At 39.5% G+C, this 20,295-nt stretch overlaps 1 protein-coding gene across 1 annotated transcript in view; it reads left to right on the top strand.

Moving 5' to 3' along the window:
* The window catches only part of rnf17 (ring finger protein 17), a 110,661-nt gene that overhangs the window by 89,373 nt on the left and 993 nt on the right, over positions 1–20,295 (top strand). Inside the window, 36 exon segments of the mRNA XM_016664319.1 lie at positions 760–917; positions 1,017–1,228; positions 2,564–2,676; positions 2,922–3,019; positions 3,129–3,216; positions 4,503–4,592; positions 4,730–4,833; positions 5,342–5,510; positions 5,679–5,755; positions 6,288–6,362; positions 7,262–7,527; positions 7,624–7,713; positions 7,920–8,078; positions 9,094–9,265; positions 9,344–9,485; positions 9,562–9,749; positions 9,873–10,002; positions 10,657–10,810; positions 11,327–11,442; positions 11,701–11,818; positions 11,919–12,036; positions 13,154–13,414; positions 13,585–13,732; positions 14,220–14,332; positions 15,185–15,275; positions 15,394–15,515; positions 15,639–15,804; positions 15,966–16,077; positions 16,201–16,364; positions 17,112–17,231; positions 17,316–17,396; positions 18,000–18,119; positions 18,198–18,254; positions 18,418–18,528; positions 18,836–18,959; positions 19,429–19,564. Coding sequence (XP_016519805.1) covers positions 1,159–1,228; positions 2,564–2,676; positions 2,922–3,019; positions 3,129–3,216; positions 4,503–4,592; positions 4,730–4,833; positions 5,342–5,510; positions 5,679–5,755; positions 6,288–6,362; positions 7,262–7,527; positions 7,624–7,713; positions 7,920–8,078; positions 9,094–9,265; positions 9,344–9,485; positions 9,562–9,749; positions 9,873–10,002; positions 10,657–10,810; positions 11,327–11,442; positions 11,701–11,818; positions 11,919–12,036; positions 13,154–13,414; positions 13,585–13,732; positions 14,220–14,332; positions 15,185–15,275; positions 15,394–15,515; positions 15,639–15,804; positions 15,966–16,077; positions 16,201–16,364; positions 17,112–17,231; positions 17,316–17,396; positions 18,000–18,119; positions 18,198–18,254; positions 18,418–18,528; positions 18,836–18,959; positions 19,429–19,564 — 4,463 coding nt within the window. The 5' untranslated portion in view covers positions 760–917; positions 1,017–1,158.

Here is a 20,295-nt window from a genome sequence, read left to right as displayed (position 1 = left end):
TGCTATAGGCCCAACAGGAAACAAAGGAATGCACCAGAGTACCTTTGGCATGTTGTAAATTATTAGAGGTAGAGTGGTGGATTCAATGTGTTATATATTTTTTAAATCACATCTAGACAATAATAAAGGCTATTATTAATCATTTTAAACTTGTTTTTATGTGTAAATGTAAAACATCCATATAGCTTATGACACTGAACTCTAGAGGAGTTAAAGAATCCTATTTCCAAATACGATAAATGTGATTCCAGTCGTGTATATTTAGTTATTTTCAGATGGTATGTGAGTGGCAAATGTTTTTATATTTCATGTATGTTTCCAGATTTTCAGAGGGATCTCGCGGAAGCCCGGCATGTCTGATTTAGTCTTTGGCGCCCTCAAGTGTCTGTAAAAAACACTGCATGATCAATTTGTTTTTCTAAAGAGTTTTTACTGGGCAATTTTTTTTGTGAACTTTAATATTTGCATATCATATACAATTCCTCTGGGAATTCTGACTAGTCATAGTCAATAATTGTTCAAAGAAACAAATTTTCAACCAAAATCATTTAATAATTTTATGTAAGGTGAAATGTATTGGATGTGGTCAGAAAAGTGAGGTCATATTTTAAGAAGTGATCTTTGTGTTGATCAGGATGCAAAGTGGCGAGGTTGTAAGCTGTACATGCTTACAGCATTACAAATCTCATTTAAAATTAATACATTTTTACACCACCGTGTAAAGACATTGATGTTCATTTTGTATTTTGTCTTTTTCAGAAAGAAGAAAAATACCTTTGGAAAAATATGCAGACATTTATGTGTTGTTTAGATGAGTCAAGAAATTCATGAGAAAGAGGTCTTACTGGTAAAAAAATAAAATATACAAGTGTTACACAATGTATTAAGTGACAAGTCAAGCTTACATTGGAACAAACGTTTGGATATTTTATGATAGTTTCATCTGCATGAAGATTGATATACATGTTTATATATGTGTTTTCTTGCAATATGTACTAATTTTCTCTTCACTAAAGGAGAATAACATGTAAGTGTTTACAAGACGCTTGCCGTGCGTCTGTGAACGCACCTGTGAAGTCACGTGACGAAGTGAAGCAGCCTGTGCGGCGCCATCTCAGGTGGAACAGCAAAAGGAAAATCCAGCTCCTGACGACGTTAATGATGGATAAAGGAGATAGTCCCAGTGCTGCAATTTGCAAATTATGTGGGAATGCATTTAAACTTCCGGGTAGGATATTTACAATGATTATAGCACTGTTTATCTTCGATGTATCACGTTTTACGTAACGTTTGCTTAGCAGTGGCGCCAGCAATTAGGTAGCTAATTTTTTTTAGCCACTTACTAGCAGTGCGCGTGCACAGACGTTTAAAATATAAATACGAAAGATGCGTATTAATTATGAGTAACTCTTGATGGTTGCGGTTTTTTAGAGGACGGGGTGTAACGTCTTACCCAGAGCATTTGGTGTTAGCCAATGAAAGCTAATTATACTACACTAAAATCCCCGCCTACGTCAAAGTAGGACATGTTGCGTCTTCTTCCCGGAAAGGCGGCTCGGCTACTTCCGCCGTCTTTAAAATCGCAAATATAATAAATAAAATACGCTACTGCGGTTCCCTAAACAGAGTGTGGAAGAAACTTTTATTTGGTTTGTTCTATCAAAATTATCAGGACAGAAACAAATGGTCTATTCTTCTATAGCGGGATTTGTTATGGCTAACTGTGAGAGAGGCGAGTTCAACCGCGGAGTTAAATATTCAGGCACTAAATAATCACGTCCACGTATTTATTTCACTATGAAATGAGAATAACATTTGTTTTGAACATTTCTGTGGGCTCCTTCTAGTCTCAGCGTGTCATCATCTAGATCAGTGGTTCTTAACCTGGGTTCGATCGAACCCCAGGGGTTCGGCGGAGCCTCTGGCGCGGAGGTAAAGACACACTTGAGTAAAGTCGTGATGACGCCCCGCTTTGCCATCACTTGCTGCAGAGGATCACGTTACATTGCTTAGCCAATCAGAGCAGCGGAGGAGCACTGATTGAATGGTAAATAGTAAATGGACTGAACTTTTATAGCGCTTTTTCCGATCATTTTTACCACTCAAAGCGCTTTATACTATGTCTTGAATTTGGGGTGGGGGGGATCATATTTTATTTATCACTACAGAGGGGTTCAGTGAATGCGCATATGAAACTGGTGGGTTCGGTACCTCAAAAAAGGTTAAGAACCAGCATCATCTAGATTATGATGCTGCTAATCCATAATATACATTCAGCTTAAGTGAATCGGGACTGAGGAAAAACATGCAGTTGTACACATATCTTATAGTTATGAATTCCCATTATTATTACTATTTTCTTTTTTGTTTTGAATTTTCAACTATAAGTTGCTAGTTAGTCGTAAAGATAAGTGAGACTGTACTTTGTTTTAAAATGCATTTGGATGAATGTTTTCATTTTTGGAACCAAAAAAGCGGTTCCCATTATGTTGAATGAATTAAATCTGGTCTACCTTCTTGTAGTCAGTGCTTATTCTGTTCTATCTGTGTCATCACCTTTCAGAGGATAAAACCGATGGTAACCTGCCCCGTATACTTGCATGTGGCCACATCTTCTGCACAAACTGCCTTGTGTCCATTGAGTGTGAAGGTGCCATAAGATGTCCAGATTGTGAGGTAAAGTCACCAGTCCTGTTCTTTCTGAGAGCAGACACAACGCTGTTGAAAACTATTCTGTTTTGAGTTGAGCTTAAAGTTCAGGGTCATTTTCTGTTTTTACTGAAAACAGTTACACCTTTAGTGTGTAAAAGACATCCAACATTTTAGTAAATTCAAACATTTGTGGGCTTGTGCAAGTGTTGTGTGCTTAAATCTTTTGAAAACCATTGATGATGTTAACCAGATGAACTATGTATTTGCAGTTTTGGGCAACTCTTCCAGAAGGGGGGGTTAACGGCCTGCAGGAAGAAAGCAGAATCATTGGTCTGATTTACACTGCTGAGATGAACCAGATCAAAAGGTGACATGGTTTCCCTTACACACGTTTTACCAAAATATAACAACCGGTTTTCTTCTGTCTTTTGATTTCAGAAAATTGTACATAATTTTAATGTCTATTTTCCTTAAAGCCTCCGCTGCAATGGACCAAAGGTGTGCCAGAAGAACAGAACATCACCTCGTGCATCAACTATTTCCAACAGTGACTTTGTGAAGCAGGTAAGTTTTAAACTTTTATTGCCCTAATTATTAAAAGTTGCCTGGTCTTTTCTTTTTTTTTTTGTCAATAAATCTGTCCTAAAATATACTTTACAAATGATTGTTCCTGTTTTTTTTTATACCTTGGCAGTACTTGTTATGTTAGAAACTATGAGTAATCAGAAGAAAAACCAAATTTGAACTTTTAATTTTTTATTATTATTACTATTACTGTCGCAATGTACATGACGAAATGGTTGTTATCACAGAAATATGAAACAGAACCTATTTTGCATCTTAATGTTTCCCCAGAGCTTTCAGTGTCTTTGATCTTTTCAATATTTTGATCAGAATCCAGAGATGAAAAAAACTATTTTCTTGATTTTCACTTTAATTTATGGCTTTAATTTAACTTTAATTTATAACGGCTTAATTTATGTAAACTTAAAATGAAGCCGTCATTGTCTTATCTGTTATCAGATACAGGAAAACTTTTATTTAGTTACATTTTCTTCTCAAATGTACAATATTAAGAACACTAAATGCACAACTTTTTTCATATTTCTTTAAGCAGGCACCTCATCGTATAAATACCATATTATTACTTTATTAGTTGCTCATTCTTCTGCAACTCTTGAACTGCCTTTATATTGTGAACAAGAAGCAAATGTTTGCCTTAAATGTGGTTTAGTGTTGGTCAACAGAAAAACATTTTGATTTTACGTCAGCTGAAGAAAACGGTTTGACGCACATGGTATTTTATTTCCATTTCTCACCACCACTTAGAATCAAACATCACAAACTGTCACAAATTATCGGCTCTTCTAAACATTGCATAATATATAAATTATATCAAAAGAGAAGCGTCATTAAAGTAAGCTTCTGGTGATCGCATATTCCGATGGCCGTTATCAGAAAGTATGAAGACACATCTACGTCAAAGAAAACAGGTCAAACCTTAAACTTAATGTAATCAACACTCCCTTATATTGTATAAAAACCCTTCACTTCTCATATTAACAGTGTTTTTTAAACTTGGTCATGATAGGTGAGTCTATATTTTTTGGCGTATTAGGTGAATAGTTTTATACACTTTGGAGGTAAAGAAAATAAAAGTCAACTTTTTTACTTGGTTACATTCATTTCCTAATATTTGGTACAAAATCTGTACAGATTAATGTATTCATAATACCAGTTCAAGATGGAGGCCACATTAGCATTTGGACCTTTAACTGTTTTTCTTCATCTGTATAGAAATTTAAATTCAAATTTCGTATTTAAAACGGACTGGTTTGTGTTTTCTGCAGCCTGCAGACATTGAGAAGATTGAGAAGACGGTAGACGAGTCATTGGTCCAGGCTGCAGAAAATCTTGCCCAGTTGGAAAACATCTACGAGGTAAAAGCAGCCGTGTCTAATGATCAGATTTTTATGATTGTTATAGTTCCTAGAAACAAAATACGCCTCCATGAATTGCCGGTCTGAGGCTCTTACTGGGAGGTGGTTGTGTGGATTGACTGGTTTTCACCTGGCAGGCCCTGACAGCTGACCTGGCAGAGCAGGTGAAGCGAGAGAGGACCCGACTGGAGATGGAGCTCACCCAGGCCTCAAATAAAGCTGTGCACATGATTCAGAAATGGTATAAACTATTCAACACAGAGTATGCAGGGTTTTCCCCCAGAGTGTTATAAGCCTGGTGGGTCACCAGGCTTTACTTGAGCCCCCACCAGGCTAAGCTAAGCATTGCTTGTTGAAGTCTTTTTAAAATGTTTGCATTTTTTTAAGACTTTATAATTGGTGTTCAGGTATTAATCTTTCAATATCACTTGCTTATCAAGTGATAATTTCAAATTTTCTGTCAACTTTAAACCTATTTTAACTCAAAAACACGACGGGCCGGTGGATGAATGACTGACCTGGCGCCCAACCATCGGGCTTAGCAAGTTTTCTGGGGGCAACCTTGTGTATGTTTGTTAATATGATCTTACATTCAGTTTCAAAATTAAAACATCTAAGTATTTGTTAGTTGATTTTTCCCTCTTCTGCTTAAAAATCTGAAGACAATAGATTAGTTTTAACTTTTTTTTTTTTAAATTCCCAAAATTTCTCCGTAATCTGTCATGATATTGGAGTTTGTTGACCAACAGGAAAGATACACAGTTGAACCAGCTAAAAAAAATGGAGACGCATTTTCCCTCCGGCCGGGCAGTGGTGTCCCATGTCCAGGAGAGGATTAAAGCTTTGGAGATCGCCATGCAGATGGCCAGAGAAATACGCCGGGTCCCCTTCTTGGAGCAGTACTGCATCCTGGATAAGGTTCGAGGTTTGGTGGCGTTTGAAATCCTGCACGGTTGGAGTCCGTTTTTAGACACCACCACAGGAATGTAAAGCTGTTGTGTTGAGCAGCTTTGCATTTCTGGGTCATTGGAAGTAACCCTCTGCAGAACGAAACTATCGTGCTAGTAATGTTTCTCTCATTAAAAGGTTTTAGAAACATTGCAGACACCGGTGGATCATAAGGCCATTGATTTGAAATGCATCGCTGAGGGAACTGGAATGAGGTTTGAAACCAGATTCAGTTTTAATACAGTCACAGCAAAGTACACCTTTCTTATAATTTTTGGTTTCAAATAAAAGTCAAAATCTTGTCTTTAAAAACTCTTAAAGTTAAAGATGAAACTAAATATTTACACACGTTTAAAAAGAAACATTTATTTTCTCCATCTGAAATCAAAGTTTAATATTCTTTTCCTGCTTGAGGTAATTTAGGATTAAGATTATTGAGTCAGAGGTTTGCATCACTTTGAACAATTTGGGAAAGCCCAGATGATGATGATGATGATGATGATGATGTCATAGCTTCGTTAGCTTCTGATAGGTTCATTCACAACATCTGAGTTAACTAGTAACACATGCTGCCGTTTTCTGAGACTTAAGGCTTTTTGTGTCATCATGAAGAACATTGAAATATATCAAGTAACAAAATTACTTAAAACACAAAACTGTTTCTAAATATACATATAGTGGTGTCAGTTCATGGAATATGAAGTTTTGTATTTTACATTTGTCTTGCATTTCTTCTGTATGTTACAGCTGTGTTTTTCAGTCAGACAATGTGAGCCAGTGTTTGACGTTGTCTCTGAAAATGGAGGCCTGCGGCTCAAACGCGTGAGTTTAAAACACTTTTTAAAAAATAATTACGGTGTGATTCTTTGGCACATGTGTCAAACTCAAGAGCCAGGGGCCAAATCTGGCCCTTTATACTCCAAATTACATGAATTAGTCCCTCAAGTTTTTCACAAATTTGAAACATTCATACAAAATCCACACACAGTTAACAGATCCCCACATTTTTTATGATTTTTACTGCAAGGTTTTCTTAAAATTGGTCAAAAACATTGGGTTTAACTTAGTGACTGGTGCCTCAGCCTTACTTGATGTCAAGCTGTAGTCCGTGAGCGACATGGCGAGTGATAAAAAGTCACATTTAGCATCAAATATTCCTAAATTAGCACCACAAAATCTGAGATTTTGATTGAAAAAAAAAACAGAACCAAACACAAAAACATTCACAAAAATCCTGTATGGACTGACCAGGATTAACTTTAAGAAACTGATACTGAAACAAACAGTTATTTATCAATATTTAACAGTTTAACAGGGTTTTATTAATACATTGTGGCCCTTTAAGAACATTCAGATTTTTGATACGGCCCAAAATGAAAATGAGTTTGACGCCTCTGTTCTAGGTAATACTTAACAATATTTCTTCCTATTTTTCTGCAACTTTATGCTACTTTTTGGAGGTTTTAACATATTTGCTTTAATTTATGAAGTTCATATTTGTGTACTATTGCCTAAACTTTTATAGCTGGGCTTAAGATGACTGGAAAAACACCACGTCTGCTCTGATTAGTTTTTTTTGTTGTTTTTTTTATCATTTGCTAGTCATGACACTTTAAGTCATTTGTTATACTTTGTTTGTTTGTGTTCCAACGTATAATCTCCTCTTTGTTTAGCTTTTTCTTTCTACAGTAACAAATTGCTCTTTGTTCTTTGTATTTCAGTGTAATCAAGCAGCCAGTGGGAAACCACCAATCAGACGACTCCATCAAAAGCTCTTCAGGGAAACATGTCAAGTACAGAAACGGCTTCTCCAATCTACCCAGTAGCAAGCCAGATAAATGGGAGCCAGAGAGCCCAGGGGCCAGTAGATCATCACCTCAAGGGACCCATCTGGCCCCAAAACCTGCCCCTAGGATCAGCTCGTTCTCGGACCTTGGAAGCCCAGATGTGATTATCGAGGAATTTTTCGACGACAACCCAGAGCCTGGTGTGCAGCTCAGTCATGTGTCACTTTTAACTTGATGTCAGATTCAGGTGTAGTTGAGGTTTTGGTTTTTATTATTGACGTTGCGTCTTTCCATAGTTACTCCGACTGGACCTGAAATGGCCAACAACGAGTGGAGAACCCAAAGGAGACGAAAATGTCACCTGCGTGACAAAAAGTGTAAGGAAGGTTAGGAAGCGGCTCTACGATCTTTATTACATCTTTGTTTTGTAAACGTAAGACACTGATTTGAATCCAGCAAATAAAAATGCGATTCTGTTCGAGTGGAAGATTAATCTGGAGCTATATGGACGATTTAAAACAATTTAAAACACTCTGAACTTGACGTCTCATTGAGTTTTATTCAGGTACGTTTTTGTGCTGTTCTGCTTTAGTTACTCACTGGGTGGTGGTGACCCATGTGGTGAATCCAAGTCACTTCTACGTCCGCTATGTGGCTGAGAAGAAGGAAAGTGAGGTTCTTTCAAGGAAGATTAACGAACTCTGCGTTGGAGAAGGTTGCCAGTTTACACTGGGAGACACCATGGAGAGAGGTATCCATGTCTCTGTCAGACTTTATCAAGCTTCTGGTCAAAAGTAATCGTTAGTATATTTAAGTGGCGGTGCAGCTGTGTTTTAGTGACACATCTTTGAGGCTGAAGACTGCTCCGTAACGCAGAAGTCTTGATTTTACACGACTCTCGACGGTAGCAGTTCCTTCGCAGTAATGCACGTAATTTTGTAGCAAGTTTGTCTTTTCCTGAGTTGGAATATATCCCATTGTAGCTTGAAGAGCTTCAGGTTCGCAGTGTGGTTTTACTTCCAAACATCCTTAGAAAGTCTTAAAACATCTTAAATCCATGTCTCTAAAATTAAATTAAAATGTCTTAAATTAATAAAAAAATAATCAGTTGGTCCTAAATACCTTAGTCACATTTTATTATGTCAAGACTATTTAATCTCTTACAGTCAATCTAGTTTATTTTCTTCTTGTGGAACTTGTCTGTCAGGCAAACGACTGAGTTGCATGTGGACGTCTTCATTACGTCTGCATTCGTTACTCAAGCTGCTAACATGCTCTTGCTAGCTAGCTAGCGTTTTTGCCTCTCTTGGGGAAGTGTAACTTTGTTGCCAGTGGGCTGGAGTAAGTTTATCTTTGCCACTTATTCACTTCCTTTGTACATCTTTGTTGTGATGTAGGTCTTAAATTTCATTCATAATGCTTTTAAAAAGGTCTTTCAAAGCCTTACATTTGAATGGTGCTCTTCAAATGTAAGAAGAGCACCATTCTCTTCTTACATGAGAATGTAAGAAGAGAAATCCTGAATAAAGTTCCTTTGGTTCTATTTCCTTTCAGTTTCCCTGCATGTGACCTGAAACCGCCTTTTGCATTCCTTCAGATTTGATCGTATATCAACATTATGATAATCGAGTTTTGACATTTGTCAATCGAGTCATAATTGTTTGTCTTGATGTGTCAACAAAGGTGCACTTCTTTTCTCCCACCCTGAGTCTGTGTGAATATTTCTCCTGAGGTGTTTAATTGTAGTTTTCCCTGCTCGTCTCCAGGCTCCATGATCTTTGTGAAGTGGAAGGACGTGGTGTGGTGCCGCGCCACCGTGGTTGAAGTCTTTCAGAAAAGCTGTGTCAAGGCTGTGAAGGCCTGTCCCGTCACCCAGCTGGCCAGTTTGCGGGTCTTCTTCCCAGATTATGGGTTCACCAAAAGCATCACCATCCAATCGTACGTTGGACTTCGACCAGACTCTGGTTGTTTGTTTCTATTTGATGGTACGACTGCAATATTTACTCTTTTTCTCAGCGAGAAGGAGGCTGCCGAGTCTTTACTCAAAGCTGTGAACAACCACCTGAGGAAAGTGGCTGAATCTGTGAACGTAGAGCTGAATAACTTTGCTCCTCAGGCCGTGAGATGTTCACTGAAAGACCTGGTCCCATATAACCTGGTAGGATCACTCTAGATTCAAATGTTTGGAGCTACAAAAGGTTGATGTGAAATTGAAAGAGTGTGTGTGTGTGCAGACAGAGGGCTGAAGCGAAGAGGCAAAGGCTGAGTTCTGCTGTGTGGTCGGATCTGCTGCTGTGGAGATGCGACCTTTGGGTCAGGACAAAGACTCTTTGTTGGTGGATCTAAGAAAAGCTCCTATGGATCAATCCACTGATGTTCCCATCTCTGTCAGGGAGTACCTCGTTTTCATCGAGGTGGCCAGGTACACCTGTACATGTGTTTATTTTACCGTTAATCGTGTATGACTTGCTAAAAACTTGTTGCAAATTTGAGGTGTAGGAATCGGGACTTGTCCCCAAATACTGCATGCGTTTTTCTACCGTAGGTTTTACTCCCCAGTGACTCTGGGCAGGAAGCCTCTGATGTACTACCCTCCTGTGTATCCAGAAGCCAGCGCAGAGCTGGATGCTGTGGTCAGCCACATCAACAGCCTCTCTGACTTCTACATCCAGCTGGTATGAATCCGAGACACCAAAGAAAGAAAACAAAAACAACTTCCCAGAACTGCTCCTGTGTAATCGTCACTCTGGGGAGGTTCAACTCAGGACAGCTTTATGTGCCGTATTTTCCGGACTATAGAGCGTCTGCAAAGTAAAAAAAAAAAAAAAACTGGAAACGTTCATATATAAGCCGCTGGTATCTCCCGCCGCTCTCAGTTTTCCACAAGGACACAGCAGAGGGACGCAGCAGATTTATTAATCCAGGAGATTAATAAATCTGATGGATTTATTAAGGACGCAGCCCTGCGTCTCCAAAGCCGAACTGTGGTCTCGTTCACGCCGAGCTTACGTGCAGCGGCTCTATTTCCCTCCTTACTACCAGATCGATCAACTTTAAAGCTGCATCATATGAGTTTGAAAACATTTCTCCGTCGTTCCTGCTGCTAGCATGTGCTTGTTCTAAATGAAAATTAACATTTTCTTCTTTGATTTCCAATTTTGACTTCCAATGATTCACTTCCTGCTAAAGCGCCCCCTTGTGGTTGAAGAAAAATCAACAGAAAAGCCCCACCGGGCTTTAAGCTGCATGGTTCAAACAGTGGGGGGAAAGTAGCGGCTTATAGTTTATTTTTGTTTTAATACACTACTGTATCCCTTCTTCGTCAACAGGTTGACAACATGGAGTCCCTGTTGCTGTCAGCCAAGCTCCAGGATTACTACAATGCATTGAAAGACGACGAGTTCCGGGTCTACTGCCCTGTAATAGGACAGGCTTGTGTTGCCCGTTTTGAAGACAAGCTGTGGTACAGAGCTCAAGTCATAAGTAAGGATACTTTATTCCTGGCATTGCTGCTGCAGCATTTACAATGTTTGCTACACCTACTGTGGAACAGCTGCAGCTCATGTGTTTATTGTGATTCTTAAACATGTAGTGAACTCTTGAAGTAATTGGTTTATAGTTTAGTTGGATTTATGGTCCGTTATGTTTATAATAATCATACATCCTGGGATCTCTAAGGCTCAAAATCAACCGGTGAGAATCTTCATACAGCACATTTTTAAATTACTAGGTTACAAATAAACATAAACACCTGCAAAACAGTTAAGGCAAAAGATTCCCTTCAAATGAACAAACAAATTAGGTTTGCATTAGATCTGTTTAGTTCTTTGAGATCAAACAAAAAAAATAAATAAAATTAAAACAGTTGTTTTTCTATGTATTTTTTTCTTTTCTTCCCCTAATTATGTTGTCAAAATAGTTTCTGTTTCATCAGAAACTATTTTTAAGCTTCATGGAGAGAGAAATGTTTGCCTTTCTGATATGCTTGTGTGGTTTCAGGCCATCCTGGTGGACGGAAGGTGGAGGTTCGATATGTCGACTTCGGCAATAAGCAGGTTTTGTCAGTCAGTGACTTGAGGAAGATCAAAGATGAGTTCTTTGCTCTTCCTGCCATGGTAAGAGCACAACAGAAGCACACAAAGCTCCTAAAGCAGCTACATAAAATGCTCAGGTTGCTTTGAAAGCATGTGTGTCCAACTGTCCTTATTTCTAAGTTAAATGTAACATACGATTCTGAATTTCAATGTAGAAAAGGCAAAAGTCAATTTGCAGCACAATAAGGTTAACTTTTGGTTTCAAAAGTAATTTCTGTTTAATGCTCCGAATGTTTGTGCGTTCCCCAGTTGAAGTGAACATGTTCCTCTTAAATCCAGGCAGTCCACTGCTGCTTGGCAGACGTGACTCCTTTAGACGGAGAGAGCTGGAGTGAAGCCTGCACCAAAAGATTCATCAGCCTTGCTCACCAACAGCTGGTCACTGTCAAGGCAAAAGGTGCTGACTGTGGGTTTTCTTTTGGAAACTTTCCTTTTCTCGTACCAAATCCTTATTTCAGATAAGTTTTCATCACTGATTTTAAGTCTGTTTCCTCCAGGAAAAGTACCAAAGACTGAGCCTTTACCCCTTGGAGTGTTTGTGGGTGGAGTGAACGAGCCAAAAACCAGCATAGCTGAGCTGCTGGCAAAAGAAAATTTGGTCTGCTTCAAAGAGAGGTAAGTAGTACCTGAAGTACCTGGACAAATTGCAGATTATCCAGAAAAATTGAAACAAAAGATTGCAGGAATGTAGGTTTTAGTATCAGTATTTACCACAGATGTTCTCTTCATTGTTTGAATGTTGCAGCCTAATGCTGGCCAGATAAAAATGACCAAAAATGTAAACTTTTCTAGCTTCTTCTTGAATATAATGTGTATTTATCAGGCTATGAGAGACAAACTTAAACTTCTCAGTTACCGAGAAGGAAGATGAAGAGATGAACTGCAATCAGAAGGTTATATAAAAGTATCAGAGTTTTAAAGGGGTAGCACTTTGTAAGATCAACTTCTTTTAAGCTTTACATCATTTTGTAATGTTGTTGTTCTCTCATCATACCTGGAGTGTTGCTTCGATTCTTTCATGAATGTTTGAGAAATTGTTTAATCTCTATGGCAACCATTCAGCTGTGTGAAACGCAAACTTCCACCTCACAGAGCATTCCTTCCTCACTCAGCTCCTTCAGACTAGCCAGCAGCAATTAGCAAACACCTGTTGGAACTGAGCATCAGCTGAGCTCATTATATGAGCTACCTCTCAATGAAATGCTAGTAAAAACATTGTTAAAGGGTTAATAGAGGAGCCATGTTGTGGCGACTTCCTGAAGGCGGAGTTTCAGAAAGAGCAGGAGTTTCTTAAAGAGACAGAGACCCAATTTCAAGGGATTAAGTGTCAAAGTCAAATTTCTCTTAAGACATATTTGATATATGTAGCATTTTGATAACAACTGAAGGTAACATAATACTTCCCCTTTAAATATTATTGCTTATTCAGGAGCTGCACCTACACACCTATTGCTACCTACTTGCAGTTTATGCAAGTAGCATTGCTTATCATATGTGAAAGGACTATAAGACCAATACTTTATATATTATTTAATTTCCCTTCCGGATCAATAAAGTATTTTCAATTGAATTTAAGATAAATAAGCGAGATAAGATTGTTTACTTAAAGTGCAGAGTCTAATATTTTAATTTTTTTGTCATTATTGTATTCTGTATCCATTCTTCCCTCTTCCAACGCCACATTTGACTAATTTTCTTCCGTTATCGACTCCACTGCTTCCTCTTTTTTCAGCAAGCAGAGAACCAAAAACAAAAAGCCGTCTCGTCCCGATTCCACTGTCTGGGATCCTCCGCTCGAGCCCGGCGCAGCCGCGGCGAAGGCCGAAGCTTCGGGTCGCGTCACTGTTGAGGAGCAAAACAACGACCCTGTGGAGCTGCAGCCGCAGTTGAAGCTACCGGATCAGCGCAAAGACCTCAAAGTCATGGTCACTCACGTCAACTCGCCAAGCAGCTTCTACGTCCGACTCACCAATTCTGACCGTCAGCTTAAAAGGTGATCATCCACGACTAACTCGTGTTTGACATGATGTTTAAATCTACAAGATCCAAATCTACAGCTGCTTGTCCAACCCTGAATGTTTCAGTTCAGGACGTCAGTAAATCTGTCACAAGCAACTTGTTGTTGAAGTAAATGTCATGAGTGTTATTCTAATGTTTATGTAGGATATGCGAACTGGTGAAGCAGGAATGTGCCCTAATGGAGCCGCAGGAAGTTGTGTGGAAGGCGGACATGTACTGCGCTGCCAACATTAATGGAGTCTGGGAGAGAGGACGGATCTGCAGCGACGTCACATCAAGCAACACTGCAGAAGTATTTACACGCCACATAATTTTATTTCTGACGTCAGTTTGCTGCAGCTGTTTCACTGCAGAACTGTCGAGGTTTGTTAAGATGTTGCAGCAACATGTAAATAAATCTCTGAAAACTTTTACGGTACTTGGATCGTGTCGGAGACGCATCACAGCTGTGATTAAAAGGTTTACACACACTTCCTGGAGCAGAGAGAAGCAACGTTTTTGGAGCTTTTAGTTAAGTTTTTTAAGCTTTTTACCAACACAGCAGCATGTAGCTGGTAGGGATTTTTAAAAACAAAAACTGGAACAAACTGTGATTTAAAAGAGTACATTTAAATTAGTTGGTTACTTTCTTCATTACCACAGAAGAAGAATGGTTCAATGTGACACGTCTGTGACTTTTTGACCTAAACTTTGTGTCAGGATTCCCCAGTAGAGTTTTTGAAATACTTCAGTGGTGGCTTTTAAACGATGACGACTGTTTCTCTACTGAACGGTACCAGGTCAGACGGTGTGACCATGGCAACAAAGTGAAGATCCACGTCAGTAACCTGTACCCGCTTCCCTCCTCCTTGATCGGCTCCCTGGCAATGGAGTGCACTCTGAATGACATCAGGTTGGTTGTGCTAACATGTCAAATGATCATAGCAACGTGTTATTCTATTACATGTCCTTCAGTTGTTTTTTTTGTTTATTCTTCCCTCTTGTGACCATTCCATCCTAAAATGTCTCCTTGCTTCCTTCTTTTTTCTGTATCCTTCATCACTTCCCTCTCCCTTCCCTTGTTTTTGTGTCCTTCCTTCCTTCCTTCATTCTTGCCAAGCATATGTTATCCATCCTTGTATCCTACCTCCCTTCCTTTTTCTGTTTTTTCCATATCCACATTTACATTTAACTCTGAAAGGTGGAGTTTCTGAATGTATGGCAGAAAGACAAAATGAGTTTGAATCCTGAACTGAGGAAAATCAATTGTTTTTTGTTTTTTTTAAAGGTTTTGTTGGCTCTAGTGGCCTTTATTTGAAAGTAGTTTGACAGGAAAGAGGGTAATGAGAGAGGGGGAAGACATGCGGCAAATGGCACCAGGCCGGGAATCGAACCTGCGACCACCGCCATGAGGACCAAGGCCTCCATACATGGGTTGTGCTTTGCCCCTGCGCCACCACTTCACCCCCCAATTGTTTGTTTTTTAAGGAAGATGCACCAGAGACAAATATCACTGATGTAAATGAAAAGAAAAAAACTGGGACAATAAAAAATATACCTTACCCTTTGGACAAAATAAGGCAAAACATTCATGATTCAATTTACAACGGCAGCAAAAGCTGAATTATATTATTAAAGGCACTTGTATCAATTTGACAATTGCAATAGAACTACTGAATATCAGAGATTTCTGACATTTTGAATAAAGTGTGTGTATTTTGATCTCTTCCGACACTGAGACGTTCTCTATCTGTTTGTCCTCTAGGCCAACAGGCGGCCGATCGACCTGGACAGATACAGCCTGTGACCTGATCTCCTACTACCTGACAGGAGCTTCAGCTCTGATGACAATCAAGGTGTTTCCTCTTCTTACTCTCCTCTTCTTTTAATTCTTGCTGTGGAAAGGAATGACTTTGCGTCTCTCTATCAGACGCCGTCTGCTCGCATGTAACGGCCTCGTTTGTGTTCGTTTAGGAGGAGGCAGACGAGCATCCGTTGCCCGTCACGTTGTCCTGCTCCAACAGGATGGGAGAGTACATCAGCATCGCCGACTTCCTGGTCGACGAAGGCCTCGCCTTCCGGGAGAGAAAGCCAAAGTCTGCGTGTTGTCACGAATAGCAAATTTCCAAATCCATCCGTTTTCTACCTGAGCATTAGACAGACCTTTGCTGTGTTTTTAATCTTGAGGGTACTCCTGCTTTTTGTTGTTGTTGTTGCAGGGTCCAAAAGCCCAAAGAAACCGATACCCAGACTCCAGCCACTGACCCCGAAAGTTGTGAAAAAGAAAGAAGCAACTCCCCTCCACCCGTTTCTCCTTTCCCTCCCACCCAAGCGGCTTCCACTCCTCCAAAACCATTCCCTCGCTCAATTGTAACAGCTGAAAAGGTGACCAATTAGTGAGAAACTCGCTCTACAATAACTTGCTTCTGTTATTTTTTTTAAATTTACGCTTAACTTTTTCTTATGTGCAAGTTTTACTCCGTGTAGAAGATAAAATAATGTAGACAAGAAGCTAAAGAACAGGGGACTGTAATGTGTGTGTGCAGGTGAAGACTTCAATGTATAACCCTCCAGAGCTGCCGTGTCCTGGTCACATCCTCATCAATGTTTCTGCTATTGGAGACGACGGTGTCATTTATGCCAGAACACAGAGTGCAGGTAAACTACAGAGATCCCTTAGAATGAGTGGAATACTCCAAAGATGATACATTTGAGATAGCATGAGGCTTAATATACTCATATTTCATATTTACTTATCCTGTCTGTCCATGTTTTTCTCAGAGTATCAGCTTGAACAACTGAAGGAAGGGATTCAGAAGAGCATCAAGACGTTACCCAGACAGAAGCCCTACACCTGGAAGTCGGTCCAGGGCTGTGCCGTCATCGGACCTGACATGTTGTGGTACCGAGGACAGCTGCTGGAGCTGCTGGGAGGTCACGTTAAGGTCAGGAAGGACTGTGGAAACAAGACAAGCTGGATTATTACTATGAACCATTTAAGGTGGATTTAATAGTTGGAATATCAAACCACAAACGATGGACAACTACAACAGATTATGTCAAATATTGGATAAACCTTTGTAATTGACAGCAACAGTTTTTGTCTTTCTCCAACTACGAACGACAAGTGAACGTCCCAAACAAATCTATGGACTGATTTACTTCAGTTTTGGGCATAGAGACCCAGTCGGGTGAGAGCACGCTGTGACGCCTCCTATTAAGTAATAAAAATCATAAACCGTCTCTGGAAATCACCACCTTCATCTCCTTTGCCACAGTGAGCTGTTAACTGTCTTTATTATTAACTGCATCAGTAAAACGTCAGGCCTTGTATTTAGCAGTGTCATCCTGCAGGATTAAAAACACCACTGTGATGAAAATGACTGATTTTTAGAGGATTCTCATTTCCGTTACTTTCAAGAGAGAAGCATGTTTTCAGATGGATTTTTTAAGCGCTGTTTCTAACTAATTAAATTAATTTTATGAATTTCTGTTGTGATATCAGCAGAAAAAGAAAAGGGCCGGCCTAATCTTCAGTGTGCATTCCCAAACGCAGACACATGAAACCTTTAGTGTGGATGGAGCCAATGGATTCATTAATCCATCATTAATTTCCCTTAAGTGCCTTATAATGATTTTCTGTAACTTTTCATAGTAAAGTTCGACCAAGTTTCATGACGTTGTGTTATCAGGTACAATATGTGGACTACGGTCTGGTCGAGAACATCCCAGTGGTTCATGTGTATCCCATGCTACTGTGTGTGGAGGTTCCTCAGCTCTGCATACCCTGCCAGCTCTTTGGCATCAACCCTGTAAGAACGCCTCTCGTTTTGTTTTTGTTGTTTTGCTTTGTTTCCACTTTGTTTACTCCAGCTGTTTCTCGTCTGGACCGTTAGGTTGGCGGGAAATGGCAACGAGACGGAGTCGCCTTGATGAGGGAGGTGTTACTGAACCGATCCGTGGACATGCAAGTTGTGGTAAAGTGTACTCTGGAATAATATGCAAAATGACAAACAAAAAGCAAACAAAATCGACGTGTCTGAGAATACAATTGAAAAGGACTGCAACAAATTGTTGCAATAAACAATAATATTGTTTTGAGACCATTCTAAGTTTTGCTTTAATTTCGTAAAGAACATTTAACACTGGACCTGGAAGATATTTTAAATACCCCAAATAAAACACAGCAAATAAAAATAATAAATAAACTGGAAATAAAAACTACAAGTAGCCGATTATGAAGTCTCTGTAAGCAAAGCTGCCCTTCACAGAATATTGATCGTCTGAATGGAAATTATCGAGCTTATTTTAATTTATTTAATTGCTTATTGTGACAGGCTGAGTGTAATATCAGCTCACAAAGGATGAATAATGAAGTAAAAGACAGCAAGAAAGAAAACGTGGAGCATTTATAATATAACGTAATGGAAAAATTCAGCAATTTCATTTAGTCCCAGCTTTGTGCCGTCCTCCCTGGTACTCCTTGTTGTGAAGTTACATATTAGATATCAGCTTCAAGCAGCACGATTAGCAAGCAGCACAGAGTCGTGTGTGAAATCCAGTGTGTATTTGTTCTCCAGGCGCTGCCGGCTGAGCCCCGGGGAGCCGTCACAGTGGAGATCTTCCTGGATGGGATGAGTCTCAGCAGGATTCTGTGTCACAACGAACACGCCTCCATGGACGGCGCTCTCTCAAAAAAGGTCTTCCTCCGTGATGCTTTCTGTTGAAGCAAACTTCACCACCTGCCATTGCCTAGCGATATTTGTGCTCGTCTGCAGAGTCTGGTAGTGACGCCTCCCGCCTCCCTGCTGGACGTCTGGGATATCAGCACTGAGGTTCGGACCTGAAATTATGGCTGCAGATTCAAGAGCAGCTCCTTTAACACACCCTAGCTATGTACACATATAAGGTTTTGGGCAGACATTTACCAAATTATATAGCATGAAATTATTTGGTTGGATATGAAAAATGTTTTCTGTTCCGTTTCATTTCTTTCAGAGTCTAATGGGCCCAGAGGAGCCAGTGTTGGGGTCCTTTGTTAGCCCAAACCTGCCACTAGAGGGAGAACACTTTGAAGTCAGGGTCACGCATTTGTGGACCCCCAATGAGGTTATCTGCTAGCTTCACTGTCACTTCAAATGTGTAGGAACGTCGTACATCTGAGGTCTTCAACTCTGGTGTTCTGCAACTTTTAGCTGCACTCTGGTTTAACACGCCTGAATCAGCTCCTCAGTAAGCAGTCATGATTATTTTACTCAGGCGTGTTGAAGCAGACACACGCATAAAAGTTGCAGGACACCGGCCCTTTAATAAGATTTACCTTTTAAAAATATGGTGGTTGTTGCTGATTTTTTGCCAGCCTGTTTAAAGCTGCCAAGTAGTTTATTAATAGTGTTTCACCTTCCCTGTCTTGTAGATGTTCCTGTGGCCCCTGAAGGACACCGCTGATTCAGAGATGATGGATGATTCTCTGGACGAAGCTTTGACTAGAATCAATGCAGACATCACCTCTCTGCCACGACTGACCAGCTTTCCATATGGTAATGTTTCTCTAGATTTTCTTACCTGTTTATGAGGAGAAATCAGAGGTTTCTTATCAGGCGTCTTCTTCTTCTTCTTGAAATCATGGAGTTGACTTCAGTCATATTTGTATGCTAAGGTCAAATATATATAGTTGATCACCAAATATATTATTATACTTGTGGGAGTAGAAGTATTGTAAAAATGTTAGTTTTTTTCTGTAATAAATTGTCTATTGGGGACTAATTACAGTCTGCAGCCTGAACCAACTTTCCACTATGACGACCTGCTAATGCAGAAAGATCTTGAGATCACAAACAGATTTCAAACTATAAAAACAAACACTGCTCTGCATTCACCTGCCTATTTACGCATTACTAACTTGGATTAGGGTTCAAATCAGTCTACAGGTGGTCTCAGTGGTGTAACTCTACTCCTGCAGGTACTGACACATTAAACTTCATTTAAATACCTATTTTTGGTTTTCAGGTGGTCCATGTTTGGCAGAGTACAGCGATGGCAAGTACTACCGGGCCAGGCTGATGAAGTTCACCAGCATAGAGCCTCTCATGATCTTGGTTCAACACGTAGATTTTGGATCTGACGACTCTTTGCCAACCAGCAAGTATGAATTTTGCCCAGTGACTTAAAATTTCTTTTAAATGTTCCACTGAAATGCAACAGTTTTTCTGACTTCGAGACAAAAATATCTGGTGCAACAGCAATTTGATGTGGACCACATAAACTGAGGGGAATCAAATGTACCAGTTAAAATTGAAGCAAGCCCTACCAATTTACCCAAACCAGGATTTCTCCACATCCTTAAACAGTCTTAAACTCATGTATCCAAATTTAAAAGTCTTAAAATATATTAACTTCATTTTTTTAAAAGTAGGTCTTAAATATATTAATGTCAGGTCTTTTGTTGTAATCTTGTAGTTTTTTGTTTTGGTTTTTTTCCCCTCATAGGACTTTTCTGTTTAAAGTCACTCACAGTCGTCTTTTAGCAAAGGTAGAGCTAGCTAGCTTTATTTTTTTATGTCCATCATGGGTAAGTGGAAATTTATCTCCAGTTGGCTAAATGATGTTTGCCTTAGCCAACAGCTCACTTCTGTTGCTAAGCCGTATGATTTCTTTGCCATTTTCTTTTATCGATTTCTGTCCTGATGTAAATCTTAAGTTTCATTCGCAGTGGTCTTTAAAAGTCTTAAGTTTCATTCGCAGTGGTCTTTAAAAGTCTTAAGTTTCATTCGCAGTGGTCTTTAAAAGTCTTAAATTTGAGTTGAAACCCTGCAAAACAAAACTCCTGGTTGACTGGCTGGTCTCTTGACATGTGAAGTTAATGAAAAAAATTTG

Source organism: Poecilia formosa, unplaced genomic scaffold, assembly GCF_000485575.1.
Source record: "Poecilia formosa unplaced genomic scaffold, Poecilia_formosa-5.1.2 Scaffold477, whole genome shotgun sequence".
Taxonomy (NCBI): Eukaryota; Metazoa; Chordata; class Actinopteri; order Cyprinodontiformes; family Poeciliidae; genus Poecilia; species Poecilia formosa.
Note: the sequence above shows the minus strand (reverse complement) of the source record. Positions and strands in the feature narration are given on the sequence as shown.